Source organism: Lactuca virosa, chromosome 5 (assembly GCF_052849685.1).
Source record: "Lactuca virosa cultivar CGN04683 chromosome 5, Lactuca_virosa_CGN04683_v6, whole genome shotgun sequence".
NCBI lineage: Eukaryota > Viridiplantae > Streptophyta > Magnoliopsida > Asterales > Asteraceae > Lactuca > Lactuca virosa.
In genome coordinates, this window is record NC_136430.1 from 336,070,777 (window position 1) to 336,083,435 (window position 12,659).

General features: G+C 35.5%; 1 protein-coding gene across 2 annotated transcripts; it reads left to right on the plus strand.

The window, feature by feature from the left end:
• Positions 1-1,522: 1,522 nt before the first annotated feature.
• LOC145115691 (sucrose synthase-like) lies at positions 1,523-6,779 on the plus strand. 2 transcript variants are annotated; one of them, XM_079052044.1, is made up of 11 exons: positions 1,523-1,652; positions 2,086-2,213; positions 2,298-2,421; positions 2,501-2,652; positions 2,740-2,932; positions 3,013-3,444; positions 3,513-3,970; positions 4,045-4,269; positions 4,342-4,905; positions 4,976-5,113; positions 6,518-6,779. In XM_079052044.1, exons 2-11 carry the CDS (start codon positions 2,116-2,118, stop codon positions 6,576-6,578), a joined length of 2,445 nt encoding a protein of 814 aa, XP_078908170.1. In that variant the 5' UTR covers positions 1,523-1,652; positions 2,086-2,115; the 3' UTR covers positions 6,579-6,779. The 2 variants fall into 2 exon arrangements, with proteins under 2 accessions (XP_078908170.1, XP_078908171.1); XM_079052045.1 differs by having other exon boundaries at positions 1,636-1,659.
• The last annotated feature ends 5,880 nt before the right edge of the window (positions 6,780-12,659 follow it).

The following is a 12,659-nucleotide window of genomic DNA, read 5'->3' on the forward strand; positions in this document are numbered from 1 at the left end:
AATGCACAACAAACCCCAGAAAAACATACAGCCTCCAACCGACCATTTGATATCGACACCGCCATCGATGTCAACAATGCTAGATCAAGGGTTTTCAAACCACTATAGCCACCGTAGGTAGTGGCAAGGTTGTAGAGTTTGCTATTCGGTACTCGAGTACTCGGATTTAGTAATTCATGTAGAAATATTTTTCGGGATATTATATATGTCAAAATCATAAGTTTATTGAAATATATAACAAATTTAAATACATGTGAATACACAAAAACTAAATTACACACGATGATCTCACTTCATGAATAATTACTGAAAATTATATATATATATATATATATATATATATATATATATATATATATATATATATATATATATATATATATATATATATATATATATATATATATATAAATTAGGAGGGGTGGGGTGGGTGAGAGTTTTTTGGTATTTTTATTTAGAATAATAAAGAATCCAAATATAAAAAAAAAAATTAAAAAAATAATATTTGTTATAAATAAAAATAATAAATTTAAAGTAATAATCCAATAAAAAGAATCAATTCAATAAAAAAATTATTTAAAAAAAATTAATAATCCAATAAAGTAATAATAGATAAATATTACATATTAAAAATAATATTTATTAATATATAATAATCCAATAAAAAAGATTTAATTCAATATAAAAGAAATAAAAAAAATAATTAATTAAATTAAATTAATAATCAAATAAAATAATATTTATTAATATATAAATATAATATATTAAAAATAATATTTATTAATATATAATAATCCAATAAAAAATAATACAAAAAGAAAGGAATTAAAAAAGAACTAATTAAAAGAATTAATGTATACTATTTCAATAAAATGAAAAAGAAAAATTGCGGAAATGATCCTTGTAGTTTGGTAAAAAGATGAAATTGCAGAAATGGTTCATGGGTTTAATCTGTCATTTTGAAAAAGTTAACAGGCAAACTATTAAACTTAACGAGGTAAGGACCAAAACCACTACAAACCACAAAATAAAGACCTATTTTGATAATAATTTTTTTTTTGGAGCTTACCTAAATGAGAAACCACAGGGACCATTTTGCAATTATGTCTAATTCTAATAAAACGGGGGTTTGTAAGTTGTATGTAAGTTGTATTTAACTGGACCCATATAATTCATGAAGACCTTTGGACGTAATTGGGCGTTTAGCCTTTTTGGAGTTTAACTCGATTACTGGACCCACATCATTCATGAAGACCTTTGGACGTACATAGTTCCGCTTCCGCCCTGGTTTTATTTGTAAAATGGGATTATAGTTTTTGTGTACATACAGTATCTGTGTGCTTTCACTTTTTCAAGAAATTAATGATTTCCGTGAGCGAAAATTACGATGTAAAACTGAAGGTGTGGTGTGGTACGCTTGTAAATAACTCAACAAGAAGGTGGTGTTGCTGTTACTATTGTAGACAAAGGTGGTACGAAAAAGAAATTAAAAAAGAAAAAAGGGTTGAAAGAATTTTCACTTTCTCCTTTCTTTGCCTATAAAATCACACCATTCTCTTACTTGTCTTCTCATCTCTATCCTTCCGTTCATCCCTTTTTCTCCATCGTCAATTACGTCCACTTTGCTGTTCTGTTGAAAACCAAGTTAAAAGGTATGATGTATGTATTTGGTCAGGATGATCGAAACTACTTTATTTCCTTTTTTGTTTTCTCTACTTTTTTCCTCAACATTACCACACATCTTCAACACGATGATCGAATCAAATTGTAGTTGCTTTTGATTTCTCTGCTATGTAATGTAGCTTGATTTTTGCAGATAACTTCATAGTAGGATTCATCCTTTGTTTCTGGTTTTTGTTCATTATATTAATTATAGTAGTTACGATAATGAATTTTATATCAGTAAACAATGCCAGGTGCCATTGACTATCTTTCGTTTATCTTACTTAAATAATCATTCGTCTCTAGAAGCATATGTACTCGTGTATCAATAAACATCAGACACCTGGATTGTTCTTTCGTCTACAAATTTAATTCTTCTGTATTTTAGTAACCAGATCATCTAAAACCTTTCTTCTCTCGCAGTTGAAAACCTTTTTGATTTTGCGGCCGATCATGGCGGAAAAAGTTTTCACCCGTGTTTACAGTCTGCGAGAGCGTCTGGATTCAACCCTCGCAACTCATCGTAATGAAATCCTAATGGTTCTTTCAAGGTATGTTCTGCTTTCTGGTTCATCTTCTTAGACATAATTTTTCGAATGATTTTTAATATTTGTTTATAATCTGATATTATCAAGGATCGAGAGCCATGGAAAAGGAATATTGAAGCCTCATCAACTAATCGCTGAGTTTGATGCAATCTGCAAGGAGGATAACAAACTTCATGATGGTGCCTTTCATGAAGTTCTCAAATCCACACAGGTATATGATCGAATAAACTCACAAAATTAAACGAAAATCATCTTGCATCCGATTGATCCTCTGATTTTTTAATTGATAGGAAGCAATAGTGTCACCTCCATGGGTTGCACTTGCTATTCGTCTCAGACCTGGTGTTTGGGAATATGTAAGAGTAAATGTGAATGCACTGGTCGTTGAAGAATTAACTGTTCCTGAGTATCTTCACTTCAAAGAAGAACTCGTTAATGGATCGTAAGTATCGTTATCCTTTCACCAATAAATTCGCCTCTTTCCTCTGTTTCTTTCGCAAATGTTTATACCATTTCTGATCCATCGCAGCTCCAATGGCAACTTCGTACTCGAATTGGACTTCGAACCTTTTACTGCATCTTTCCCCCGGCCAACCCTAACCAAGTCCATCGGGAATGGCGTTGAGTTCCTTAATCGCCACCTCTCTGCTAAAATGTTTCACGACAAAGACAGCATGCATCCGCTTCTCGATTTCCTCCGTACACATGCCTGTAAGGGCAAGGTATTACACTCAAAACCCTAAATTTCTTCTTGATTCACTTGTTTGATTAAAGTTCTGTACTGAGTTTTTCTGATTTGCAGACGATGATGCTGAATGACAGAATCCAAAACCTGAATGCTCTTCAATCTGTGTTAAGAAAAGCATCTGAGTACCTATCGACACTCGATGCCACCACTCCATACTCTGAATTTGAACATAAGTTCCAAGAGATCGGATTGGAGAGAGGTTGGGGTGCTAAAGCAGAAGGTGTCATGGAGATGATCCATATGCTACTCGATCTGCTCGAAGCTCCTGATGCATGCACCCTCGAGAAATTTCTTGGAAGAATCCCTATGGTTTTCAACGTCGTTATTCTTTCTCCCCATGGTTACTTCGCTCAAGAAAACGTTTTAGGATACCCCGACACCGGTGGTCAAGTTGTTTACATTCTCGATCAAGTTCCTGCTTTAGAACGTGAGATGCTCAAGAGGATTAAAGAGCAAGGACTTGATATTGTTCCCCGTATTCTCATCGTAAGTCCCCCTTTTTTTTTTCCCTTCTTTCAAAAATTTCGATACTTAACCGATGTTATGATGAACAGGTGACAAGGCTCCTCCCTGACGCCGTCGGAACCACCTGCGGGCAGCGACTTGAGAAGGTGTTCGGAGCAGAGCACTCTCATATTCTTCGAGTTCCATTTAGAAACGAAAAAGGTATTCTTCGCAAATGGATCTCTCGTTTTGAGGTGTGGCCATACATCGAGACTTTCACTGAGGATGTCGCCAAAGAAGTCACCGCCGAGTTGCAGGCGAAACCCGATTTGATCATCGGAAACTACAGTGAGGGAAACCTCGTCGCCTCTTTGCTCGCTCACAAATTGGGTGTCACTCAATGCACGATCGCTCATGCCCTCGAGAAAACCAAATACCCTGATTCTGATATCTACTGGAAGAACTTCGATGAGAAATATCATTTCTCCTCTCAATTTACCGCTGATCTTATCGCCATGAATCACACCGACTTCATCATCACCAGTACGTTCCAGGAAATCGCCGGAAGGTAAAAAGACATATATTCTCGTCGTTGATTTCCCTTTACAAATTACAAAGCCCTAATTTTGATTTTGATTTCAGTAAGGATACAGTCGGACAGTATGAGAGTCATACAGCTTTCACAATGCCTGGATTATACAGAGTCGTTCATGGAATCGACGTCTTTGACCCTAAATTCAACATCGTTTCACCCGGTGCTGATATGGGGATCTACTACTCTTACAGCGAGAAAGAAAAGAGGCTCACGGCGCTCCACCCTGAAATCGATGAACTCCTCTTCAGTTCCGTCGAGAACGAAGAACACTTGTACGTTTGCATTTCTCGTTTTTTTTTTTTTAATTTTAATTTTGGAATTGATGATTTGAATGAATGTTACAGATGTGTTTTGAAAGATAAGAATAAGCCAATTCTGTTCACAATGGCGAGGTTGGACAATGTGAAGAACTTGACCGGACTTGTGGAGTGGTACGCGAAAAACGATCGGCTTCGTGAGCTGGTGAATCTGGTGGTGGTAGGCGGTGACCGGAGGAAGCAATCGAAGGATCTGGAAGAGCAAGCTCAGATGAAGAAGATGTACGATTTAATCGAGGAGTACAAGCTCAACGGGCAGTTTAGATGGATTTCTTCACAGATGAACCGTATTCGAAACGGCGAGTTGTATCGTGTGATTGCTGATACGAGAGGCGCTTTCATTCAGCCGGCGTTTTATGAAGCTTTTGGGCTGACGGTGGTGGAGGCCATGACGTGTGGGCTGCCGACATTTGCAACGCTTCACGGTGGTCCGGCGGAGATCATTGTTCATGGGAAATCCGGGTTTCATATCGACCCGTATCATGGAGACCAGGTGACTGAGCTTCTGGTGAAGTTCTTTGAGAAGACCAAATCCGACCCTTCTCATTGGGAAGCCATTTCCAAGGGTGCGGAGCAGCGTATCCAGGAGAAGTAAGCCCTTTCTTTTCTTAAGTTGACTACTAAACTAAACTAATAATTAATCCTTTTCTCTAAATGACAGATACACGTGGCAGATCTACTCAGATAGGCTATTGACGCTTGCTGGAGTTTATGGATTCTGGAAACACGTGTCGAAGCTTGACAGGCTTGAGATCCGTCGGTATCTTGAAATGTTTTATGCTCTAAAATATCGCAAGCTGTAAGTGTATGAATTAAAAATAGGAATAATGACTTAAAAGGGTAATATATTTTTCGATTTGTATACATTTGGTCACTGAATTTTTTTTCGTCCATATTTACCCCTTCAACTTGTTAAACTGTATACATTCAGTTCTTATGACCGGCTACTCCAGGTTACCCAGTAAAAATGACTTAATAGGGTAATATATTTCTCACTTTGTACACATTTAGTCCTTAATATTTTTGTATACATTTAGTCTTTCTTTTTTTTTTTTTTTTTTTTTTTTTTTTTTTTTTTTTTTTGCAAAATAAGTCATTTTTTTTGTACTTATGAATGATTTTTTAGTTTTTTCTTACGAAATCTTACGTGCGACATTCATCAATGAGGTGTATGGGGTTTTTGATGCTTATATCCATCGCGATCTCGACTACTTGATTGCTTAGGTCATGTGTTCTGAACGTCATAACTTCTTCATATGATCAGATTTTAACGATCTTTATATTCATGCGTTCGTATTTTAGTCTACTACAACTTTCATTTAGATTACTCCCATTAAAAATAATATATTTTTACTTACGATTTTTATATCCATACGCGATGACGGATTTAGTATGGTCCCAGTGTTGCACCGACAACACCTGTTTTTTCTGTTCGCAGTGGAAAAAATTTCGGTTTTTTTTTTTTCGTTTATACCTATTTTTCATGTATCGGCAACACCTACTTCATCTCGGCAACACCTACTATGTATTACTGCGTCTTCTCCTGTCCATACGTTTTTTATGAATGCATGTATGTATGTTTTTTTTTATAAAATCGTTAGTAAAAATATATTACATTTTAACGGGAGTAATCTTAATGAAAGTTGTAGTAGACTCAAAAAATGAACACGTGGATAAAGATCCTTAAAATCTGATATCGTATGAAGAAGTTACGATGTTCAAAATACAAGACCTAAGCCAAACCACAAGACTTACGCAACCAAGCAGTCGAGATCGCATTGGACATAAACATCAACAACCCAAGCACCTCATCAATGATTGTCTCACGTAAGATGTCGTGAAAAAAACCTAAAGAAATCATTCATAAGTACTGAATGAGTACAAAAAAAGGACTTATTTTGAAACAAAAAAATGTTAAAGACTAAATATGTACAAAAATATTAAGGACTAAATGTGTACAAAATTAAAAATATATTACCCTATCAAGACATTTTTCCCGGCTAATCTGGAGTAACAGGTCATAAGGACTGAATGTGTACAGTTTAACAAGTTTAAGGGGTAAATATGGACGAAAAAAAATTCAGTGACCAAATGTATACAAATCGCCCTTTTAAGTCATTATCCCTTAAAAATAATACTACTAGTAATAAATGTAGTACAGATGGAAATGATTTGTGTTGGTGTTTTTCTTTATTATTTATAGGCGGAATCTGTTCCTTTGGCCGTTGATGAGTAAGCGAGGTGCAATCTGGTGGTCAAGCTGAGATTTTGAGGAGTTGTGCTCCACACATTGATAATAAAGTGAAGAGAGCATTTTGAAAGGCTTTTTTGTTTTTTGCTTTCGAGAGTTTATGTGTGTGTGTGTTTAATTTCCTTCATCCCTATTTCATTGCCGACCATTTATGTAATAGACTCCTGCCTTGCATTGGCCTTCAATTCCGATTTGTAATGATTTTTTTTCTTTCTTTCTCTATTTTATATAACTTGAAATACTCAAATCAAACAAGAACGACTTGTTTCACAATAAAAACTACTACCAAACTCTTCATATTCTTACCAAAAAATACAATCAAAACTAAACAAACTCTCATGTACAACTCTTACTAAAACTAGTCGGAATCAACTAAGAACCAAAAAGAAACATAAAGATCACATGATGTAAGCCCTAAATTATGGAAACCCTATTCAGTAATCACAGAGATTAGAACGAGAAAATGAGAGACGATATGTGAGACAAATGAATGAACTAATGAGTTCTCTCACTCTCATAGTCATTTCACATTATATACATGAAACTTAACATTTTCGCTTAGCACCCTCCAGCTTCTGGCCTTATATCATTTCCTTCCCTGCTTCAGCCCAACACGATCATAAGTCCACAAATAGACTCCAATTAGGGGCGGAGCTTCAACATATTATTTTTTTTTGGGGGGGGGGGGGGCGGAAATATAATATGTATAAAAATCGGAGAACAGGGGGGCCACCGTCAAAATTTTATATTTTTTGGTCTAATATGTATTAAATGAAAGTACAGGGGGCTATTTGTAACAAAAAAATCAGGGGGGGGGGGGGCACAACCCCCCTGACCCTAATAAAGCTACGCCCATGACTCCAATACCAACATTACAACATATACTATAACATTTAATAATATAAAAACACTACAACATATACTATAACATTTACATCAAATAAAACTTATTAAACACTTATAAATCATTCAAAATTAATATTTAGAAATCAACATACATTTGATATATAGACACATAGTTATCTAAAAAAACGTTTTGAAATAACCATTGATGCTATAAAACTCATTTTTCCAAACTCTTTCATATTTGAATCACAAATCTTTTCAACATATGACTTTTTTAAGCAAAACTTACTTATATAAGTGCAAAAAAAAAAAAATTACACCTTAATAACCATAAGTTAAAAAATATATATAAAAAACTCTTGAATATAGTAGAAAATAAAAAGATACGACTAATTACATTAAATTTGAAATTAGAACTACATTTAAATTAGAAAGCTCTTGAGTTATAGTGGGGATTTCAAACTATTGAATTGTACACAATAATGTAATATAAATATTATATACTCCCTCCGTTTCAAAATTATTGTCCACAGACAAAAAAACACAGATTAAGGAATCATTAATTATCACTAACTTTATTCAATAAAATGACAACTTTTTCTTTACTTTGTATTTAAGGTTCCATTAAATGCTTAGTTGATTAAGCAATAATGAGAGGAGTATTTTGGTAAAAATGTTATTTATTTTTAAAAATGGACTATTACTTTGGACAAACCAAAAAGGAAAGATGAACTATAATTTTGGGACGGAGGGAGTATTATAATAACAATATTATTAACATTTATCATTGAAATAATTTTTACACTAACTTGTAATTATATTATGATTATTTTAAGTATATCTAAAAGAAAGATACAATAAGTTGTGTTGATTTGAATTATATAGAGTTTTTCATTTAATATTATTATTAATTATAGTTATTATTAATTAATTTAGAAACAAGTTATTTGAATATCTTTTATTTCGTTGTTTATTATTATTATTATTATTATTATTAGAACAATCATTTTTTTAATATAGTATAATCTATTTTAATTATTTTAATTTATTATTACTTTTATATATTTAAAAACTATGTGTTTAAAATAATTTTATTATTATATTTAAAAACTATCGTACTTGTAACGTTCTAAAATCAGAGTAAAATTTTTCATTTTTAAAACATAACCCTATAGTTCAATAATTACCAAAACATTGTTTTACAAACCAACATAAGTCAAGATATCAAATCATAGTATCTCTCAATCATAAAAAGTTGGATGATGTGTACAATCACTCCTTCGTATTTCCCCGCTCGTCAGAAGTAGCTGAAACATTGAAATCCAAACTGTAAGCCATAACTTAGTGAGCTTCCCAAAATACCATACACCACACGTAATACATATATAATACATAACATTCATATAGGGTTTGTTGGTCCTTGACCTTAACCCAACCATACTAGGTTTGTTGGTTTACAATACAGAGCAGTAACACCTCACCCAACCATCTAGGTTTTGTTGGCACGTGGCCTCAACCCAACCATCCAGGTGTGTTGGCACATGGCCTCAACCTTACCATACCGGGTTTGTTGACCTCTAGTCTCAACCCAACCATCCATATGTCGACATATACACAAACAAAACACACATAAGACTATCATAGCAATCCTACATCATAGGACACATAAAATCAACAAATGGGCCAACCTTGGTACCTTAGACCCATTGGCATAGTGAGAGAACTCACCTCGTGATCAAGGAGTAACTGCACAGAACTCTAAAACATACACACCGACTATACTGCCCCGCCTAAACAATAAACCGAGACCCAATTCCTAATGTTAGTCTATAATACTTCCAAAAGACCTAAAGTCAAACTTTGTCAAAAGTCAACGGTCAATGGTCAAAAAGTCAACACAGACCGAGTACGTCCGACGTACTCAGCTCGTACGCCCCGCGTACTCTTGATCCTGGTCGGGCTTCTAACGACGTACGCTCAGCGTACGTCCAGGTACGCCCAGTGTATGCTATGTGTAACACCTGCTCTAGGTATTACTTAATTTAATTAAGATTTAGGGTTTTGGTGTGTGGACTCGGCGAGTTAGGAGTCCAACTCGTCGAGTAGATGGCATTTCAAGGACGCGGAATCTACACCCTACTCGACGAGTTGGAAGGCCGACTCGACGAGTAGGCGCTGTAATGATAAAACCCTAATTTTAGGGTTTGCACCCTATATAATCTCCTTATGAGCTTTGAGGCTGACCTCCCATCAGCCTCCAAACCCTAAGAACGTCTGTGCTAACCCTAATCCCCATTCTCTTCCATTTTGTGAGCTAGAGTGACCTTTGAAGCTTAAGAAGAAGGAGATACTAAGAAGATCCAACAAACCAAGCACCCATCCTTGAGCTTAATCATCTTGTGGACTGCTGTAACTCTTCAAGACTCGATTTTTATTAAAGAATATGGCTAGATCTTGAGTTTACCCTTCATTTCCTACCCTTATTGTTGAATGCATGCATGAGATTCATAAAGTTTGCAACTTTATGAATCTACAGAGCAAAGTGGTCCCAAGGTGGGCTAGATCTGGCCTTTAGTTGAGTAAGGACACGATGCAAGGGTTTTAGGGCATGTTTCCCTCTTTCTGTCCATTTTGACCTACAGACATTTATTGGACATGCATGTCCATAAAGCCTCCATCTTTGGAACGTTTTGAGGAATAGAAACCTTTCTGGGAAGGAGGGATTTCAGATCCCTAGAGTTTTGGACCATATGGCAAAGCTTTGGAACTTTCCAACCTTTGTTAAGGGCCTTGGAGCATTTGGAACGGTTCTAGAAGGTAAAGTTGGAAACTTTATCCTTCTAGACACCTTAGGGTTTTAGATCTAAGCCCTGGAGTCCCTGGATTCGGTGTATCATCACAACAAGCAAAAAAGAAGGGGGACTCGACGAGTTGCTCTAGGAACTCGACGAGTCGGGTTAGGTTTCCCCGCCTTCTGGATATCAAGTGAACTCGACGAGTTGATGAAACAAATCGGCGAGTCGGCTAGGGTTTGACCAGGCCTTCTTGACTCGGTAGGAACTCGAAGAGTTGCTATATGCACTCGACTAGTTGAGGTCAACATGGACTGTTGACTTCGACTTTGACCAAGGTGGACCAGGGTTGACTTTGAGGGTAATTTTGGGTTTTTGACAAGTCTGTCTTATGATGCTTTTAGGCAGTTGAGTTGGAGCAGCATGTGGGACATATTTGATTCTAGTTTATCAGCACAACATTCGTGAGAGGTGAGTCTTCTCACCATACCAATGGGTCTAAGGCACCAAGGCCGCCCCATTTTATATTATGTGGATTGTTGATTGATTACGCGTTATGATAGTATGACATTTGCATGGAAGACCACGTGGGGGTTCCCGTGACATTTGGTATAAGACCTTGGAGGGTTTCCATGGCATCCTAGTATATCTGCTTGTATAGTTTGCATTATGTCTTGTTTGATAGTGAAGACCTTGTGGGGGTTCCCAAGGCAGAAAAACCTTGTGGGGGTTCCCAAGGCAGGAAGACCATGTGGGGGTTCCCATGGCAGATAAGACCACGTGGGGGTTCCCGTGGCACTAGGTGTAAGACTCTGGTGGGTTTCCATGGCTTCCTTATATGTTGTATGCATGACTTATGTGATATGTGTAGCTTTATAGCTAATATGATATGTGTTATGTGGATTGTGTGGGGTATGCTCTGGGGGACTCACTAAGCATTAACTTACAGTTTGTGGATTTGTTTCACGTACATCTGAGCCCAAGGGCAATGACAAAGCTTGATGGGACACTCTGATATTTTGAAATAAAGTTGTATTTGATATGGTTTGAAAACAATTGTAACTGGTTTTTTTTTGTGGATGATGAAAACGTGATTTGGATAATTAAAAATGAAAATTTTCTTTTGAAAATTGGGTCGTTACACTATGGCTCAAAAATCCAACTTTTAAGGGCTTAATCCCTTAAGTCATTTCGTCCAAGTCTCAGATCTAGTCTTAAAACATATCCCAAACCATAAAGTTTCCAACTTTATGGTTTTACATGCCTAGAACAAACCCAACAACAAAACCTTAACTCTTCTTAACCACTAAATCTCTTAATGACTTTCATGGAAGGATCTCAGGGGTCAAGATCATATTTTTATGACTCAAGACACGGAAAAACGTCCAAAAGGACAACCCAAATGTTCTATAGCATGCCATGCACAATAAAGTCATAATTTAGAGACAAAAGCTCATAATATCACCATGCAAGCTAGATCTAACAATTTAACCATCAAGGTGGGAACTTTTTTGTGACATCCCCAAATTCACGGTGATTTTAAAAATTTTATTTATGTTTATTTGAAAATCAGAGTATCATTTTTAAAGAATAATATTGCGAAATTTGTTCTCAGAAAAACATGATAAACATATTATCAAAGCATTTCCGAAGAAATGTATTTTGTTTATATTAAAACTTTGGGATGTCATTGTCAATACAGAAACATAAGCATAAACAGACCTTACATTCATTTACACTAGTGATCTACACCTCTTCTAATCTTTCAGTGTAATGTAGCTTCGTATCGACACATGTGATACAAATAAGCTGAGTGGGTCAGGTTGGGAAACCTGGTGAGTACATAGGGTTTCAACCCATAATAATAAAGTTATTATGTTTCATCATCAAACAATTAACCCAAATACCCATCCCCCTAATCTTAAGTATCTATCCTAAGAATCATCTATCATTCATTCATTCATTCCTATTGATTGTCCTAAGGAATAGGCACAAAGTCAATCGCTGCCAGGGTTTATAGATTACAATTGGTGAACATGTAGTTCAAAACATCTGGTGAACACTTAGTTCAAAAATACCTAGTGAACACTTAGTTCAAAAATACTTAATGAACACCTAGTTCAAAAACACCTACATGTTACGAGTCTGCTAATGTTCCACTGGACTGTCTAGAATAGTCCGTGGTCATTGTCTATACTCTGCTAGATGACTAGATCATCTTAAACATCGAGACCTCTCATCAATTTTTTATTTCATCACACATCGTCTAATTCATCTACCCATGTTTTACCCAACATATTTGTAGATATAAAATACACATACAGTTTAAATCATTTAAAACATGTTTAAAATTGTTCATCCAACATAGATATCAAGAACACAAATAATATGCACACATTGCACGTAATTTATATCAAATACTTCATATCTACGTGTAAGATGAAAGTAACTATGCA

What these genes read in the sequence shown, in the direction of transcription:
- LOC145115691 (XM_079052044.1), top strand. Translation starts at nt 2,116, where the DNA reads ATGGCGGAAAAAGTTTTCACCCGTGTTTACAGTCTGCGAGAGCGTCTG. An exon ending in ATCCTAATGGTTCTTTCAAG is followed by an intron (nt 2,214 to 2,297) that starts GTATGTTCTGCT and finishes GATATTATCAAG; the next exon opens with GATCGAGAGCCATGGAAAAG. An exon ending in AAGTTCTCAAATCCACACAG is followed by an intron (nt 2,422 to 2,500) that starts GTATATGATCGA and finishes TTTAATTGATAG; the next exon opens with GAAGCAATAGTGTCACCTCC.